Source organism: Toxotes jaculatrix, chromosome 5 (genome assembly GCF_017976425.1).
Source record: "Toxotes jaculatrix isolate fToxJac2 chromosome 5, fToxJac2.pri, whole genome shotgun sequence".
Classification (NCBI taxonomy): Eukaryota; Metazoa; Chordata; class Actinopteri; family Toxotidae; genus Toxotes; species Toxotes jaculatrix.
The window spans coordinates 16,326,129-16,344,956 of record NC_054398.1 but is presented as its reverse complement, the minus strand read 5'-3'; the positions used below and the strand labels follow the sequence as shown (position 1 = coordinate 16,344,956).

Below are 18,828 nucleotides of genomic sequence, written 5' to 3'. Positions count from 1 at the left end.
CGTCTCATCTACATCCACCTGCGTGCTACTGCAGCACAGCAGTACGGTGAGCGTGTCCTGACTGCACCCCAGGACAGTTACCAGTTTCACATCCCCCCAAAGTAACCACTGCTTTTCATTTCCACTGCACTGGTTAAAAGTAATCGGGTTTTTTTTATTGCGATAGGTAGCTTTCTAAGTAGAAAAGTTGCCCACGATGGACTCAAAGCGAGATAAAGACCAAGGTAAGTTGTGATGAATAGCTTGTTGCTACGTCGCTACGCTAGCCACTAGCGGCTTATGCTAGCTAGCTGTGGCTTATGCTAAGATGTGGCTAACAACGTATCGTTTGTTACACAACATTTTTTACGTGTGTCATCATCTGAAGAAAAAAAAGAACGATTTCCATTCCATTAAATATCCCACCCACTTTTCATCCCTCTGTATCATCCTCATGAAATTACACAGACGCTGCCTCACGACGCTCATAGCTAAGACACAGGTAGCTACCAACATTAGCTAAAAACATTTAGTGCTGGCAGACTGAATCTAAACCAAATACCATCGCCTGTATTTCTGCAGGTTTTAACGCATGTGTTAAGATATGCGTTTGGTGGCCATACCTATCCCACCCACGACTGTTTCCCCCTATTTGTAGTGCTGTTATTATTACCAGTCTGTCAGCCCTTACATAATTTATTTTAAAAGTGAGCTAAATAAAGCCTGTGTGTGTGTGTGTGTAAATTTGCAAATATAACAGGATGAAACTGGGAAAACTATACCCCAGCATCATTATCTCTGGCAAACCTGATGAGTCTTTCAGTGATGCTTTGCCCTCAGGGGGTTAGTGTTTTATTTGAGCAGGCTCATGAAGGAGTATTCATGTGTAGTCAGAGTTAGGGGGCTGATTCTGCCTTAGAAAATTAAACCAAATATAACTCCCTTAGTTGTTATTCATGCATGCAACTGGCGAGCCAAAACATCACAAACATCACACAGAACAGCACATCAGCCTGTTTGTGACCCTTCCCTGTGGAGCTGGCAGAGGACAGGCTCAGCATGCTGCCAGATACGAAATTCACATACTGCTTGAATTGGTATTTACTGTTTAGGGATGATTGCATGGGTTATTTGCTTGTTACACCGTAAACAGAAGAGACAGCACTTCCAGCGTTGGGTTTTTGCAGTGCTGAGTCACAAATAAGAATTCTGTGGTTGTGTTGCTTATACAAGAATAGAAAAGTGAATGTGCTCTGTTATGCTGCAGTCGTATTGCTCTGATTCTTTCAGACGCAGACTTTGAGAAGATAACTGCTGTGCTGCTCAAGTCACGCACAGGAGAATTCGATTTGGAGTCAATACTGTTTCTCAAATTGAGAGGTCTTGGTAAGAGGAAATTAATATTTCAATATTTAAGTCTTCAAAAATGCAGTATTTTTTTCTTATTAATTTTGTATTGTATTTTTTGCAGGAGTACATGATCTTGGATGCATTGGAGAGTGTGTAAATTTGGAGAGACTGGACCTCTCCGGAAATAATATCACAAATTTGGCTCCTCTGGTATCTCTTCGGCTTCTCTCTGTACTCAATTTGTCTGCTAACAGGATTTCCAGTTTAGGTAAGATTTCAGGATCAATTAAGTCTGTATGCTGTATATTCACATATCAGGCAGGCTTTATGATGAATACATTTTTTTTAATTAAATTAAATGTTATTGCCTTTGTATTTTCAGAGCCACTACGCAGTTGTGACAGTCTTCAGAACTTAAACGTGGCTGGTAATGTCATATCCAGGTATCAGTATATAACCACTCACTCAAATGCTTACCATAGATAAATGACAACAGATTATACCAACAATTAAATATATCATTGATATTATAATAATATAATATTTGCTGATGGTAACTATATTTTTCAGAGCAGTATTCTGAATTGGTCTCTTTTCTGTTTCTTTTTTTTCAACAGTATTGAGAGCCTTCACTGCCTTCAGTCTTTGAGGAAGCTAGAAAATATACGTTTTAAAGATAACACTTACAATTACACTAATCCAGGTAATTTTTGGTGACTTTGTTTGAAAACAATCCAGTGGATGGAAAATCTTGATGAGTGAACTCACAATGAATTTCTCTGTATCAGTGTGCAGGAACGCATCATACAGAACCTCAGTCCTGGAGATGTTCCCCAGCATTAAGGTGTTGGACGGTAAGACATTTTTCATTGTGTTCTTTTGCTTAGCATTAACACTCAGACTAATGTGAATGTTTCCCAAGGTCCCTGGATTTGTTTCTGTTTAAATTGTAGGTGAGAGAGTGGTCGGACGTGGGAGTGACTTGTACCAGTTATGCAAAGACATTGATGATACCATTAAAGGTACGTTTTTAAACTACTATGCAAGTGTATAATGTTTGTAAGTTGTTATGACACTCCATACATCAGATTAAGATGTTGGGTGTAGTATTTATCTTTCATGCTGTTTTCCACTGGCATTATAGACATGTTTGTGATGTGTTTTTTGGTCAAGTAAAATGTCATTCATCTGAAAGGCTGTGATAAATGTTTTTCTTCCTATGCAATGTTTAGCTGGTTTATACAAGAATGGACAGCTTATTGAACATCCTGATTGTAAGCCATGGGTGGACGATAGTTACTGGGAGATAAAGAGATCAAACAATGCCATTATTGAAGAAGCCTACAAACAGTTTAATGGTAAGGTGTTCTCTGCAGGCCTTTGTTTTCCTTTTTTAAGGCACTGTATTACATGTGATCTCACCACTTATCAACTGTGTGGTATTCTATTCAAATCCTTATCCTATATTTTACTTTCTACAGATGTTCTTCATGAATGCAGACTCCTCAACAACAGAGCCACCCATGTAATTTCACAAACCGAAAGATCAATGAGCCTGAAGAAGCAGCCAAAGCAGTACACCATCTGAGTTGGGCTAATTTGGACACATTTGTGTATAACATTTAACAGCTTTTTGTTGTATATTATGGCTAATGTACTGTAGGTTTTTCAAATTACTAAGCTATATCCAAATGCTTGATAAGTATCATTGCCAGACACACATGCTCTGTCTTGCAGTGTGAGGCATTTGTTGAAATTTTACCGCATCCTATGCATTGGGTATCAGACGATACATGCAAGTGGTTTGAAAGCCTTTATCCATACTGACATCCCTCAGTTTGGTTCCAAGATGTCTTTACTTGCACAGTGTGCATTTTGTACCTTGTTGTAGCCCGCATTTATGCTGAGAGCTTTGCTGCTTATAAATTTCTATAGGTTTTCAGTAATTAAGAGCTCTTTTCCATTTTGCATTGCAGGATAAATGTGGGAGTTAATGTGCCCCATGCTGTATGCTTTCTTTGTATGTTGAGATTTTGCAAAATGTGGTTGAATGATTGTTTCAGCTGTTTCTACTTGTTTTATACCATAAAGTTTATTATGTGTACAACCAACTTGCAGTGCTTATACAGGTGTAATGGTTTTATAGAAGTATTTTTGGCAGTGTCCAATCATCAGGTAGAGATGAGTGTCAGAACCCCCAAACTAGTTGAGTGTGTATGCTGTAGTTATATGCAACAGTCATCAGGATATCCCATATGAAATACTGCATATACACTCACATAGTCAGTCAAGCTGAGTGTGGATTCCTGCTCACCTTGAAAAATAGAAACTAACAGTCTGTCAAAATCAGAGGGAAAATGCGTAGAGAGAGCAGAAATTGATCAAAAATGGCAGCAGAATTGGGATGGTGAAGCAAAAGGGAGAAATTTTATTCACTGCAGAACGGTGTGGGTGGCAAGGAGTAGGGTGGTAAAGCTAGGGAAGAGAAAGACTAATGGGCATTGTAATCTTAGCAATAACACTTTATAAGGAAACATCCTCCAGGTAATTTTGGCTATTGTCAGAAAGCCCTGTGGAAATTCTGGAAATTGTTTTAACAGTTAAATATATAAGGATGGTCAGAAATTAGTTGAAAACGTAGTTGAGAACATGGAAGTAATGGGAATGGGGGGAGATTTCTGTATTTTGAGGGCAATCGGACTCATTAAACGAACATAGCATAACGGGACGTTGACGAGGACAAACACCACAAGGTGGCAGTAACTCAACATTAAGCATGGAAACCGTATAACCCCGAAGAAGAAGTGCCGCCCCTGCTGCTGTTCTTGCTGCTGCATCGACCTTGGCTAGTGCAGGATGGCAGGGAAGGCGTGGAGGTCAGCGGTATGTACAGGGGAAAAATGTAAATACTTCATGTGTTGCATCGAGCGCACGCCATTGTGTTGCAGGTCATTAACTAATTGTAGGCTCTTTGACTGTCGTTCATACATTCAAAGAGTGCAGGAATACCAGATAAATTAGCTCCTCAGCTAACTAGCAAGGCGCTAGCACAGGCTACTTGCTTGTAGTTACTATAGCAACCTGACTCTTGATTGCTATTTAGCTAGCTAGCAAGTTAGCTACGTGTTTTCTTTCATAGTAAATTTTAGTAATGCTTTATAGCTGATTGCTCAAATTGAACATGCTATATAAAAGCTACATTGTGGAAACAAATGTTTATCATCTACAGATTCTTAATCTACTAAGAAAGTGGGGTTTATCGGTCAATGGCAAGGATAAAATCAAGGCACAGGAAGTAAGTCGAGCATACGTATTAAAACGTTGACTGTATTCGCTGCGTCAGGAAAAAAGCAAGCTAGCAATCTGCCACAGTAGTAATGTTACTCAAATCTGAAAGGGCCATTTTGATTTGCCATATAATTTCTAGTCAGAGCCTCTTTGCCATTGCACATGTGCGACTTCTACAATTCATTACGGCTAAAATGAAACATTTACTGTTAACTCTCAGTTTTGCTTTAAAACGAAACTTCGCTTTTCCTGTCGTCCAACTTCACTAGAACATTCAGTTCGACATTTTAGTTTTATTGCAGGTCTTTTGGGGGTAGTGTGTGGGTCCTTAACCACTGCCATTAATGCTATACAAGACAACAGAACATGCGATTTAAAAAGAACCGACACCTTCTGCTGTAAACTTGAGTGTCCTCTTCCAAAATGTCCTTTGCAGATTTCTCCCTCTGTCTATCTGATATTTCTGTGTTTCATGTGATTGCACTGCTTCTCTGTGATTGTACTGCCCAGTTCACTTTACATCATAGCTCTTTTTTTAATGCTTTCAGAAATATACAGAACAGTATTTATGACTTTATTCATGCAATGGAAGTGAGACATCTTAAGTTGGAGGGGGGTATTTGATATATACCTGTAACAACATGGGCTTTTTTGATTGTCAGGTGTCACGGGTGGCTGGAGCTTTGATGAAAGAGACTCCACAACCTAGGACATTCATCCGTGGGGTATTTGTCTTTCCTCTTCATTCATTTTCATTTTTTTATTGAAAAATTTTTGATGTAACGTATTGCTTGTATGAGGCTGTGACTCTGTAGTGCGTAATTTTTCTTGCATCACTGAACATTATGTGTCTTTTTTCTGCCTCACAGATACAAACTGTTACTTTAATCCCTGGTGATGGAATTGGTCCAGAGATCTCCGCTGCTGTCATGAAAATATTTGAAGCAGCTAAAGTTAGTACTGGTGGGAGCGGGCTCAACAAACATATCACATCAAATGAGAATTCCAGTTAAAATTTAGAATTTGTTGATGACAAAGCTTTATTCAAATTTCAGTGTAAAAAAACGTCTTTCTGCTAACTAATATAGTGCTTCTATGTACATAAACTTTTGATCTAGGCACCTATTCAGTGGGAAGAGAGAAATGTTACTGCCATCCAAGGGCCCGGTGGCAAGTGGATGATTCCTCCTGATGCCAAAGAATCGATGGACAGGAACAAAATTGGCCTGAAAGGTAACTTCACACATATTTACTTCAAAAAAATTATTTGCCAATATGTTATTGCTGATGGTGGTGATGATATACTGATACTTATTTTTTCTAGTGAGTAGTAACTAATCTCTCTGTACCAGTGGCTTCACCCCATTCATTCGCACTTCAGAAACTGGGCCTGTTGTTTTAGAGATGTGAATTACTCTTCCCAAACCTAAAAAAGTACAAGATCAATGCAATAATTTGATCTTTTGTGTTAGGAATAGTGTATTTTCATAAAAAATTACTGATATGTTACTTTGCAGTTGAAAACAAACATGGCACATAGGTTTAGCGCTTATCCCTCCAATAGGTACTGGTGTTGGAAAGAGAACTAGTAAATATTATTTTAATTATTAACATTCTACAGGTCCTTTGAAGACACCAATAGCTGCCGGCCATCCCTCTATGAACCTGCTACTTAGGAAAACCTTTGATCTCTATGCCAATGTGCGCCCCTGTGTGTCCATTGAGGGCTACAAAACGCCTTACACTGATGTGAACCTGGTCACCATCAGGGAGAACACTGAGGGAGAATACAGTGGGATTGAACACGTGGTAAAAAAAAAAAAAAACCTTTAACAACACATTACTTATCTACTTGTCACATTGTGTTGTTTATAGTGTTATTTCTTTCTTTTGACCTTTTGATTATTTCCTCATTGAGTTAAAATGTGGGCTATTTTCTTTAGATCAAACACTTCCCCAGCATAGACACCCCATGATGTTTACTACTAGAAGCATTTTGTTTTTGAAATTACTCAATTGTTACTCACATTCTCTATTCATACTATTCATTTCAGATTGTTGATGGAGTTGTACAGAGTATTAAGCTCATTACAGAGCAAGCCAGTCAACGCATCGCAGAGTATGCTTTTGAATATGCCAGAAACAATCAGAGGGCCAGTGTCACTGCTGTTCATAAGGCCAATATTATGTAAGTTGTATTCACTGCAAATTAATTTTCAGTACTTTGTCATTGTAAAGCTCTTTGCTGGCATCAAAAGATTGTCTTATAATATATATAATATATATATTTATATATTTATTTATTCATTCATTATATATATATTTTTTAATAGGCGCATGTCAGATGGGCTTTTCCTTCGAAAATGCAGAGAGGCTGCTGAAAAGCACAAAGATGTAAAATTCACTGAGATGTACTTGGATACTGTGTGTCTTAATGTAAGTCATTAAATTTTGTTATGAATTAGTGTGTATTAATGTAAAAGGTGAATAAGAAGCAATGTTTAGTTAAAAATTTCAGAATATTTAATATTCCTGTCTAATAGTGGTATTATTTATACCTGTTTTTACAGATGGTACAGGATCCCACACAGTTTGATGTATTAGTGATGCCAAATTTGTATGGTGACATCTTGAGGTAAGATAGATCATTAAATTACAGCAAAAAGCAACATATTTTTCATACTGCGAATCCTCCATATTTGCATATGCATTTACACACATTTTGTGCATTGCGTTTTAATATACATATAGAAGTGTGTTAAAACCAGGATAGTAGTTCTAACTGAGTGAATTCAACCAGGCAGCATAGTAACAGAAAATAACAATGTGTGACAAAACTTCACCAAAGGCAAATGACAAAGGGTAACCTGGACTATGATAACATAGTATTGGTGAAAGAAAACTTGACTAAATTCTGTAGATGTCATGGCAAATTTGTGGTGAGGATCCGCAGTAGCAAGTAGTGATTACATTGTCTACAATCCAATTAACATGGTCATAATAAATCTAAAGGTAACTGTATTGTAATGTTTACCATTATAGTGATCTTTGTGCTGGATTAATTGGAGGTCTTGGAGTGACTCCCAGTGGGAACATCGGCGCTAATGGTGTTGCCATATTTGAGTCGGTATGTTGTTTTTATGCCCATTTGTCAGACTTCGTTCTCTACATGTTCCACAGTTATTAAAGACACTGGAACCTTTGGTCCACGTGTTTCTTATATTTTTAGAGATTTGATGTTGATAAAGAAATGTCAATCACTTTTTGTGATTGTGATTAAATGTCTTTTGTCAGGTTCATGGAACTGCACCAGATATAGCAGGAAAAGACATGGCCAACCCCACCGCCTTGCTTCTCAGTGCGGTAATGATGCTGCGGCACATGGGTCTGCATGGCCACGCCAAGAAGATCGAAATTGCGTGCTTTGACACCATCCGAGACAAAAAGGTAATCTACTTTGCCAGAAATTAAGACATGCAGTTTTGGTTATATGTTCCCATTCTGATTTATAATGCTTCCATTGTCCATCTTCCAGGTTCTCACAAAAGACCTGGGAGGAAACTCAAAGTGCTCAGAATTCACAGGTGCCATATGTCAAAGAGTGCGGGATATGGACTAAAAGCATGCTAATGTGGCAGTGAGTAAATTGATTGAGTTTGGGTCTCTTTGCTTCATGTCATGTATCAGCACATTTTTAATCAAAACATGTATTTAAAAAAAAGACTCAGGAGTTTGAGATCCTGAATGTTTTATTTTTCTGCACACTCCAAAGCACTGTCTTAAAACTTTTGACCAACAGTCAATATTTATGTGATATGCATTTATTCTTTAACTGCTTAATCTGTGGTGGATATAGTATATATATATATATATATTGGCTGAATTTAGCCTGGTATTTCGTCATTAAAGAAATATTGGGGTTGGAGCTTATATCATTTGAATATTATCAGGCTCCATAACATGAAACTTGAAAATGTTTTGCACTCCTCTCTGCAAGTCTTCGTATCATAGTGTTCTTAGCTGCAAATATCATGAATGTACAGTATAAAGACAAAGAATATTACATCAGAAAATGCCAGACTTTTTACTTAATCCTGTGCAAATGGCTATTATTGGCATTATAAGCTCCCTGCACTTAAGATGATGACCCCATCCCAAGATCCAGATTTATGGTGAAAGCTAGATACGCGTTTTACAACCAAACCAGTTTACAACCAAACCAGTTTAAACCATATACTAAAGCAGTAAAAATAAAGTGTGGACTAGCAATACAATTAATTAAAGACAAATATTTCTGTCTATGAGATCATGGTGTGACTTGGTAAAAATTCCCATTATTGTGTTGTACTGTAACCTGTATTATTCAGTATTTAAAACATAATCTTGGTTCACTCTTAAATATTATAAAAAAATCTAATGTGGTCCCTCTGTTATTTTTGCATTTCTGTACACAAGACAGATATTATTAAAAATCCATATATGTCCACAAGAATGATGAGATATGCAAATGACGTGATTTTCATACTAACAGTTACACAGTAATGTCTCTATGAACATGACACTAATCTTGATAGAGGCTCTCTATGACCTTGTGGTACATCTCCAACACAACAGGGCGACGAAGCTTCATTGTAGGACCTGGAATGAGAACACAATGTGATGAGTAATAGTTCATTGCAAAGTTGCATGGTTTTCATTACAACAAAGAAAAGCATGGATCAGTGTTCTTCTAAATTTACCCAGCTCTCCTCCAGAAACCGAGAAGTCTCTCCAAAGAATAGTCCACTTTTGTATGCGTTGGGCATTAGATGTGGCTGCAGAGTTGACTCTGTCAATACCCTCTTGAATTGCACGGTACACATCTTTGTCTTTCCCTCTGATGATGTCAGACACCTTGGTTGCTTGGCTTCCTTGCTGTTGGCAAAACTCCACAGCCTCCAGACTCAGCTCGTCTGTTGGCTCCATGCTGTCTCTATTGGTACAACACTGAAACACAGAATTAAATCCCAAGAATCTCATGTATTTTCTCATAAATCATGATTATATTTTAAAATGAACATTTGCATTAATTTGTGAAACCACTTGTTTTAATTGCTTCACCTCCTTTTATATTTCCTGGCTTGTTACAAACCTCTCAAGGGAGCTCAACAAGAATATTAAAGCAAAACATGGTACTAGAATTCATTAGCTGCATTTTAATAATGTTTTTTTAAAGAACATTATTTAGAGTTTATATAAAGACACTTTACCTTGATTTGGTACACACACGCTTCTGCTGTGAAAATGAAAAACTAAAGACTGATTACCTTTAGGGTTAAAAGCATGGACAAGAACTTCCTCTTGTCCCCTATCAGCATGGCATTGCTGATGATAGGTAGCTCCCTTTTCACTGCTTCCTCTATGGGTACAGGCGGAACATTCTCCCCTCCCGCTGTGATGATCAGCTCTGAACAGAGAGAGAGGGCACCCTGACATTACGGTTGTTTGTGACTTATTACAAGGATAATGGAGCCTTATTTTCTATCCAGAATAACATGCACTCAAGCGTGGATCATGTACAGAATGTGAGCTGAGGACTTATGATGAGCAATTTTCTTATAATGGCCTTGTTTGCTCAGATAGCTTTACCTTTTATTCTCCCTGTGATGTACAAGAAACCCTCCTCATCTATTTTCCCCAGGTCTCCAGAATGCAGCCATCCATCTTCATCCAAAGCTTCTCTTGTTTTGTCTTCCATATTGAGGAAACCCATGAAAATGTTGCGTCCCCAAAAGCAAATTTCCCCTGTCCCCTCAGAGTCTACGCTGGCCATTTTGTATCGACAGCCAGGGACCACCTTACCACAACTATGCGTAAGAAAAAGAATTCATTAGATCTAAACTTGAGCTTTAAACACTGTTGTTCTGATCCTTAAACACTTACCTTGTTAATTTGTAAACTTCGGGACCTGACATGAAGTGAGGTCCCGTGCTCTCACTCATGCCATAGGCCTCATACAAGCGTATGTTCAGTCCCAGGAAAAACTGCACAGTTTCACAACCAATTGGCGCAGCTCCAGAGAAGAACTTCTGACAACAAGACAGGCCGAGCTCAGCCCGAAGCTTCTGCAGCACAAGACTGTCAGTCAGGGACAACAGGAATGGTTTCTCGTCCCTGAAAAGGATTTTAAAAAGTGAAACAACAACAGAAAAAAATGCATTTATGGTTTAGGTGGTCATTAGACAAAATTCCACCTTAATCAGCACTTACTTTTGCACGCACTTCTGACTGGCCTCCAGGCTGACTGACATTGCCCATGTCACCAGTTTCTTTTTCACATAGCCACATTCACTAATTCCCTGTTTAATCTTCTCCATCATTTTTTCCCATACCCGAGGGACACCCATGTGGGTTGTAGGACAAACTTCTCGCAGTGTTGTTATCAGGCTTCCCTATAAAGAATAAAGTGTATACAGAGCTTAAACACACATACATTTGATCAGTCAGTCGATTACCCACATTTAACTTACACTGCATTTACCTGCATTTGACTGAATACATTAATCCAGCTTGTTCCCTGCACATATGTACTTTTTCATATTGCATTATTATTTAAGTGAACAACAGAAGTACATTCATAAAAAAATTTCTCAGTCTTTTGGGAGAACAATTTCAACAAAATTAGAAATTAGTAGTACAGTAATATCTCATTGCTTTGACCTTTAATTGACTAAAAATTGCCTGTTCTTGCACAAATTATTTCCACCTTTGGTCTTCTGTCAGATCACTGAGACATCCTGTAACAAGTGTAAAAACAACTGTGTGATGAAGCCATTTTTATTTACCTTTAAGGCATCTGGCTGTGCAAAGTACACCAGCTCACCCCACTGGATGCTCGTCCAGAGATCATAGATCTGAGCTGCAATGTGGCTGAGAGGCAAGTAGCTCACTAGTGACTCCTGTTTAATGTTGGCTGGCTGTATGTCACCTGTCCTGCTGGCTTGATTAGCAGTCCACGTGATCTAAATAAGATTGAAACAGAACATTGTTTCTTTCTGTTTTACCTTAAATGCTGTTTTACTTTAAATACTTGCTCACCATGTCTACATATAATCATAAAATCTGACTCTGAATAGTAAACATTAACCAATGTCAAATGAAAGCTTACATTGTCGTGACTGAGCATGACTCCTTTTGGCGTGCCTGTGGTGCCAGATGTGTAGATCAGGACGCAGCATTGGTTTACTCTCTGGCTGCTGATAATGTCATCCAGTTGTTTCTCAGAAACATCCAGACCCAGCTCCATGAATTCCTCCCACTATACCAAAACAGCAGCATACAGCTTGGATCATAGTCTGAGCTCAACGGTTATTTTGGTTTGTATCATTTCACGCGGTGTCAGATGGACTTACAGAGTAAAGATTGGAGAGCTTCTGCTGGAGCTGCCCATTGTACTGCACTATGGCTTTCAAATGCGGCAGTCTGTCACGTATCTGTGATTTCAAGAGTGAGAAATTTAGCACAGGGTGTTTTGCATGTAAATAAAGACCTGTATATGTCCAAGTAACAGTACCTGCAGGATTTTATCCAATTGCTTTTGGTTTTCAACCATGATAATGTTGGCTTTGGAGTCACTAGCTACATACCAACACGCTTCTGGTGAGTTTGTGACATAAATTCCCATCATTATCCCTCTGCAGGGAATAATAAAGGTTATTATAGACACAGGAGAAGGAAAGACGTTAGTGGATATGTCACTGCAACAAGATCATGGAAGGGATAAATAATGGTTACAGGTTGAACAACTATACAATATATTCTGTGTGCAATTATTGACTAATTCAGATCAGTGATTGGTGTTGCTGTTGCTGTAGGATGTGTATTTCTCACCCTGCCATAATGGCACCAACTGCAGAGAAGAACCATTCTGCTGAATTGGATCCTAGTATTGCCACTCCACGGAATCGCTCTAAACCAAGCTGCACACATTAACAAACTTTTTTGTCGTTTCTTTTTTTAAAAATACAACCATTGATAGAATCAAATAGTTGTCAGTTAGAATACACTATACACAAGTTTTCTTTTTGGATAATATACCTTTATGAAGCTCTTGGCTGTTCTCTGACAGAATTGATAATACTCTAAGAAAGTTATTTTTTCCCATTTGTTGTTCTTCTTGCTGGCGAGTGCGTGCATGTTTCCATATTTTTCAACCGAGGCTTTGAACATTTGGTGAACTGTGATAGGTTCCTCTGGACAGCCTTCCTCTATTCTCAGTCTGACTGAGCCTCTAGCATCAGTGGTCCAAAGAGAATGATCTGGAGCAAGAGGAGTGCCAGCAAACTCCTCTTCTATATTTTTCTTTCCTAAGATGAGAGGGAGAGAAAATCTAAAAAACAAATCTAGTCCTTCCCACAAAGGAATTAAATCAATTTCTGTTGTGCTACCTGTTTTATTCAGAAGGGTCTACTGATCAAGGACATCCACCATAATACCAGCACCTCAGTGGATATCCTCTCGTTCAGCAGACCCATAGCTCACTCATAACTCACCTACAGAAGCATGCTCTTCTCTATCCGTCTTCACGTTTGCCATAGACTCCTGCACCCTGAAACACACAGGAAACATGGGCTCCAAACAGCTCACACACACTCCACCTCACATTGTGGCAGTGGTTTGTGTTGCTGTTTTCATTTCATCACATGGGTCTAATTTTCAGCAGCATTGTCTGCTCAACACAGTGTCAGGCTTTTGGCACAGCTAAAGCCTGTTGCTTTGTTTGACAGAGCATATTCAGTGAAAGCTAAAAGTCTGTCCATTCCCACCCATTAAAAACTGTCGCTGTGACATATGCATATGTATGAGGCTACACTGAGTTTTAGCTTCCATTCTTTATCTGTATTCATTCAACAACTTGGACAACACTGACAATGAATTTGCATGCTAACTGGTGAATCTGGTTCATTCAGACTTAACTGAAAAACATGATAATCCATCCCACTGACAAACTTAATTATATTAATTGTTAACTTCTGCTTGAGAGTATTAGTGTGCTCCGATGAGGCTATAGCAGAAGAGAAACAAAAATGTTCATTGTAGTCTGCTTACTGGTTCTCAAATTGATCATCTGCCTTCTGTTCATCAGGAAATTCCATACTGTTGTAGACCTCCAGGTAGTTTGGCTGGTTATGTAGGATCACGCCTGTGGATTTGCTCAAAGGAGACACTTTTAAAAGAAATCCTTTCTTGTTGGACAAGTCCACCCTTTAAAAGTACCTCATCTTTTTCAAGGACCAGTAAACTAACAAGACATGTTGCTTAACAAATCAGAGAGTCATGTGTGCACAGCACTGGATCACTAGCCCAAGACCCTGTCCTGAATCTCAAGTAGCTCAGTCCTTTCATATGAAACAGCCTGATTATAATTTTCCCTTAAATCACTCACAGGTAAGTAAAAAGCCATATCATGACATTATACTTTCAGTGTTGATCAGGCTTAATTAGTGGTGCATTGCTTTGCATGCACACTAGGCACCTCTATAGCACAGCTATAGAGGTACCTAGTGTGCAATGCAAAGCATGCACACTATTGTTCTTGCGAATCATTAGTGGTGCATTGCTATGCATGCACACTAGGCACCTCTATAGCAAAGCTATAGAGGTACCTAGTGTGCAATGCAAAGCATGCACACTATTGTTCTTGCGAATAAACTTCTTACTTCTTCTTCCTTCCCGATTTTCGGTTCGTAACTCGTCCCACACCGTTGAGCGCACATCAACAAATGATACATCAAAACGTGCGGCTCGATCGGACTCGGTGTGCTTGTATTTTGTTCTCCAGAATATTCACGTTTCGCGAAGAAATTCGCGAAAAACCGGCCGAAATTTTCCCATAGAGAATGGCTGGGAAATTTTCAAAAAAGTCGCAAATTCTCCCCTTTTTCAAACAGTATCTCCTCTGGCATACTTTCACCTAGAAACACCATTCAAACTGTAAAATGTAGACACAAGTCTCGTGTATTCGGGGTGTATTCAACTTTTTCAAAAGTTGTGTAGTTTTTGAACTGTGAGCTCCAACTGATCATGAGTGATTTTGAAAAAATTCAGGCTTTTCAATGATTGTGTATTGCGGAATGTTCCAGGCTAGAGTGGGAGGTTAGAGTGGAGAGGCTTTAAAAAAACTCTCTGAAATTTTTTCTTTACACGACGACTACGGCCACAAATTTTACTCTAGAGCAGTGAAATTCTCCAGAGTTGTAGCCACACTTGTCCTCTCTCTCACAATGTGTTTACTTTTTCTGTAGGATTTACGGTTTCTCTTTGGCGTGCCTTTTAGCGACAAGAGGAGCTCTCAACTGCTCCATTGACTCCAATGTTAATTGAGCAGAGGATTTTTGGAGAAAAGCAGAAAATCCCCTTTTTTGAAACTTGCTGTAAAATCCACATTTTAGACAGTAGGACCATAAAAAATAGATTCAGGTCTTCCTTAAAGTCTTCTCTCTTTGACGGTGTCATTTGTTTAGCGATACCATGTTTTGTTTTTCCATGGATAGCAGTTGTTCGGCAGGCCCGATTCGGCCGAAAATGAGCTCGTCAGAGCACCTGTGAGCTGCCTCAGCGGCGGGAAAGCTCATCCCCATGGCAACCGTGACTGCAAGAGCTGTGGCTCTCTCTCTCCCTGTAACAACTCTATGTCTCTCTGTCTTTGTAATTAAAACTATAGCAGAACTATAGGAGTCAAAAGGGGGCTGTGCTATGCACAGCCCCCTTTTGACACAGACACAGATATAGACAGACTGACACACACAAAGCCAATATTGTGCGGTGCGCCAGCACCGCACAATATTGACAGAGGCACTCAAACACAGACACACGCACAGACTCATATACACACACACACACACACACAATAGTCAATACTGGGTTGTGCGAAGCACAACCCAGTATTGACACAGATCCACTCAGGCACACACAGACAAACACAAACACAGACACACACAGACACACACACACACACACACACACAGTCAATATTGTGCAGTGCAGAAGCACCGCACAATATTGACAGAGGCACACAAACACATTCAGACACACACACACACAATAGTGTCAATACTGGGTTTTGCGAAGCACACATTACTAGCAGTGCAATGCACCACTCTCGCGATTTCCCAAAGGGAAATTGTCTAGTTAGTGGTGCATTGCTATGCATGCACACTAGGCACCTCTATAGCAAAGCTATAGAGGTACCTAGTGTGCAATGCAAAGCATGCACACTCTTGTTCTTCCCGTTCATCTTCTTCTTACTTCTTCTTCCTTCCCGATTTTCGGTTCGTAACTCGTCCCACACCGTTGAGCGCACATCAACAAATGATACATCAAAACGTGCGGCTCGATCGGACTCGGTGTGCTTGTATTTTGTTCTCCAGAATATTCACGTTTCGCGAAGAAATTCGCAAAAAACTGCGAAAAATTTCCCATAGAGAATGAATGGGAAATTTTCAAAAAAGTCGCAAATTCTCCCCCTTTTTCAAACATCAACTGCTCTGGCATACTTTCACCTAGAAACACCATTCAAACTGTAAAATGTAGACACAAGTCTCGTGTATTCGGGGTGTATTCAACTTTTTCATAAGTTGTGTAGTTTTTGAACTGTGAGCCCTAATTGATCAGCAGTGATTTTGAAAAAATTCAGGCTTTTCAATGAGTGTGTATTGCGGAATGTTCCAGGCTAGAGTGGGAGGTTAGAGTGGAGAGGCTTTAAAAAAACTCTCTGAAATTTTTTCTTTACACGACGACTACGGCCACAAATTTTACTCTAGAGCAGTGAAATTCTCCAAAGTTGTAGCCACACTTGTCCTCTCTCTCACAATGTGTTTACTTTTTCTGTAGGATTTACAGTTTTTCTTTGGCGTGCCTTTTAGCGACAAAAGGAGCTCTCAACTGCTCCATTGACTCCAATGTTAATCGAGCAGAGGATTTTTGGAGAAAAGCAGAAAATCCCCTTTTTTGAAACTTGCTTTAAAATCCACATTTTAGACAGTAGGACCATAAAAAATAGATTCAGGTCTTCCTTAAAGTCTTGTCTCTTTGACGGTGCCGTTTGTTTAGCGATACCATGTTTTGTTTTTCCATGGATAGCAGTTGTTCGGCAGGCCCGATTCGGCCGAAAATGAGCTCGTCAGAGCACCTGTGAGCTGCCTCAGCGGCGGGAAAGCTCATCCCCATGGCAACCGTGACTGCAAGAGCTGTGGCTCTCTCTCTCCCTGTAATAACTCTATGTCTCTCTGTCTTTGTAATTAAAACTATAGCAGAACTATAGGAGTCAAAAGGGGGCTGTGCATAGCACAGCCCCCTTTTGACAAAGACACAGACACACACACACATACACACAGTGCTACCGCACCGCACAATATTTAAAGAGGCACACAGACACACACACACCCACACAATAGTCAATACTGGGTTGTGCTTCGCACAACCCAGTATTGACTCAGACCCACTCAGGCACACACAGACAAACACAAACACAGACACACACAGACAGACTGACACACACACACACACAGTCAATATTGTGCGGTGCGGTAGCACCGCACAATATTGATCGCACCGCACAAAGACACAGACACACACACACATACACACAGTCAATATTTAAAGAGGCACACAGACACACAGACACACACGCCCACACAATAGTCAATACTGGGTTGTGCGAAGCACAACCCAGTATTGACAGAGGAACACAGACACACACAGGACAGAGGCACTCAAACACAGACACGCACACACACACAATAGTCAATACTGGGTTGTGCGAAGCACAACCCAGTATTGACACAGACCCACTCAGGCACACACAGACACACAGACACACACACCCACACAATAGTCAATACTGGGTTGTGCGAAGCACAACCCAGTATTGACACAGACCCACTCAGGCACACACAGACAAACACAGACAGACTGACACACACACACACACAGTCAATATTGACAGAGGCACACAAACACAGACACACAGACACACAATAGTCAATACTGGGTTGTGCGAAGCACAACCCAGTATTGACACAGACCCACTCACGCACAGAGGCACACAGGCACACACAGGACAGAGGCACTCAAACACAGACACACGCACAGACTCATATACACACACACACAATAGTCAATACTGGGTTGTGCGAAGCACAACCCAGTATTGACACAGATCCACTCAGGCACACACAGACAAACACAAACACAGACACACACAGACACACACACACACACACACACACAGTCAATATTGTGCAGTGCAGAAGCACCGCACAATATTGACAGAGGCACACAAACACATTCAGACACACACACACAATAGTGTCAATACTGGGCTTTGCGAAGCACACAACATTACTAGCAGTGCAATGCACCACTCTCGCGATTTCCCAAAGGGAAATTGTCTAGTTAGTGGTGCATTGCTTTGCATGCACACTAGGCACCTCTATAGCAAAGCTATAGAGGTACCTAGTGTGCAATGCAAAGCATGCACACTATTGTTCTTGCGGTTCATCTTCTTCTTCTTCTTCCGTGTCGACTTTCGGTTCGCTACTCCTCCCACACCGTTGAGCGCACCCCAACAAATGATACATCAAAACGTGCGGCTTGATCGGACTCGGTGTGCTTGTATTTTGTTCTCCAGAATATTCACGTTTCGCGAAGAAATTCGCGAAAAACCGGCCGAAATTTTCCCATAGAGAATGGCTGGGAAATTTTCAAAAAAGTCGCAAATTCTCCCCTTTTTCAAACAGTATCTCCTCTGGCATACTTTCACCTAGAAACACCATTCAAACTGTAAAATGTAGACACAAGTCTCGTGTATTCGGGGTGTATTCAACTTTTTCAAAAGTTGTGTAGTTTTTGAACTGTGAGCCCTAATTGATCAGCAGTGAATTTGGAAAAAATCAGGCTTTACAATGAGTGTGTATTGCGGAATGTTCCGGGCTAGAGTGGGAGGTTAGAGTGGAGAGGCTTTAAAAGAACTCTCTGAAATTTTTTATTTACACGATGACTACGGCCACAAATTTTACTCTAGAGCAGTGAAATTCTCCACACTTGTAGCCACACTTGTCCTCTCTCTCACAATGTGTTTACTTTTTCTGTAGGATTTACGGTTTTTCTTTGGTGTGCCTTTTAGTGACAAGAGGAGCTCTCAACTGCTCCATTGACTCCAATGTTAATCGA

The 18,828-nt window shown here is 39.9% G+C and overlaps 3 protein-coding genes across 4 annotated transcripts; 2 read left to right on the top strand and 1 right to left on the bottom strand.

The window, feature by feature from the left end:
• Nucleotide 1: 1 nt before the first annotated feature.
• lrrc61 (leucine rich repeat containing 61) lies at nt 2-3,425 on the top strand. The gene is made up of 10 exons (XM_041038875.1): nt 2-46; nt 167-224; nt 1,270-1,365; nt 1,451-1,597; nt 1,712-1,772; nt 1,947-2,032; nt 2,118-2,183; nt 2,283-2,351; nt 2,562-2,687; nt 2,811-3,425. Exons 2-10 carry the CDS (start codon nt 197-199, stop codon nt 2,915-2,917), a joined length of 786 nt encoding a protein of 261 aa, XP_040894809.1. The 5' UTR covers nt 2-46; nt 167-196; the 3' UTR covers nt 2,918-3,425.
• A 705-nt stretch (nt 3,426-4,130) lies between these two features.
• Nucleotides 4,131-9,053, top strand: idh3a (isocitrate dehydrogenase (NAD(+)) 3 catalytic subunit alpha). Of its 2 annotated transcripts, XM_041038873.1 has the most exons (12): nt 4,154-4,212; nt 4,559-4,624; nt 5,280-5,342; nt 5,487-5,570; nt 5,736-5,850; nt 6,239-6,426; nt 6,672-6,805; nt 6,951-7,053; nt 7,188-7,252; nt 7,660-7,744; nt 7,912-8,064; nt 8,153-9,053. In XM_041038873.1, exons 1-12 carry the CDS (start codon nt 4,186-4,188, stop codon nt 8,234-8,236), a joined length of 1,167 nt encoding a protein of 388 aa, XP_040894807.1. In that variant the 5' UTR covers nt 4,154-4,185; the 3' UTR covers nt 8,237-9,053. The 2 variants fall into 2 exon arrangements, with proteins under 2 accessions (XP_040894808.1, XP_040894807.1); XM_041038874.1 differs by lacking the exon at nt 4,559-4,624 and having other exon boundaries at nt 4,131-4,212; nt 8,153-9,049.
• Nucleotides 9,054-9,095: 42 nt separating this feature from the next.
• Nucleotides 9,096-13,751, bottom strand: acsbg1 (acyl-CoA synthetase bubblegum family member 1). Its single transcript, XM_041038871.1, has 14 exons — nt 13,705-13,751; nt 13,149-13,204; nt 12,694-12,962; nt 12,487-12,575; nt 12,170-12,290; nt 12,009-12,089; nt 11,765-11,914; nt 11,442-11,618; nt 10,879-11,048; nt 10,540-10,770; nt 10,246-10,463; nt 9,924-10,063; nt 9,357-9,603; nt 9,096-9,255 (listed from the first exon to the last, which is right to left on the bottom strand). The coding sequence occupies exons 1-14, from the start codon at nt 13,749-13,751 to the stop codon at nt 9,179-9,181; spliced, it is 2,073 nt and encodes a 690-aa protein (XP_040894805.1). The 3' UTR covers nt 9,096-9,178.
• Nucleotides 13,752-18,828: the final 5,077 nt, after the last annotated feature.

Excerpts from the sequence above, each read along its gene's own strand:
- lrrc61 (XM_041038875.1), top strand. The coding sequence starts at position 197 with ATGGACTCAAAGCGAGATAAAGACCAAG. Across the intron at positions 1,366-1,450 it reads TCTCAAATTGAGAGGTCTTG|GAGTACATGATCTTGGATGC; the intron begins GTAAGAGGAAAT and ends TATTTTTTGCAG. Across the intron at positions 2,352-2,561 it reads CATTGATGATACCATTAAAG|CTGGTTTATACAAGAATGGA; the intron begins GTACGTTTTTAA and ends TGCAATGTTTAG.
- acsbg1 (XM_041038871.1), bottom strand. The coding sequence starts at position 13,751 with ATGGAATTTCCTGATGAACAGAAGGCAGATGATCAATTTGAGAACCA. Across the intron at positions 11,049-11,441 it reads CACAGCCAGATGCCTTAAAG|GGAAGCCTGATAACAACACT; the intron begins GTAAATAAAAAT and ends TATTCTTTATAG. Across the intron at positions 10,771-10,878 it reads AGCCTGGAGGCCAGTCAGAA|GGACGAGAAACCATTCCTGT; the intron begins GTGCGTGCAAAA and ends AATCCTTTTCAG.
- idh3a (XM_041038873.1), top strand. The coding sequence starts at position 4,186 with ATGGCAGGGAAGGCGTGGAGGTCAGCG. Across the intron at positions 4,213-4,558 it reads GGAAGGCGTGGAGGTCAGCG|ATTCTTAATCTACTAAGAAA; the intron begins GTATGTACAGGG and ends TATCATCTACAG. Across the intron at positions 4,625-5,279 it reads ATAAAATCAAGGCACAGGAA|GTGTCACGGGTGGCTGGAGC; the intron begins GTAAGTCGAGCA and ends TTTGATTGTCAG.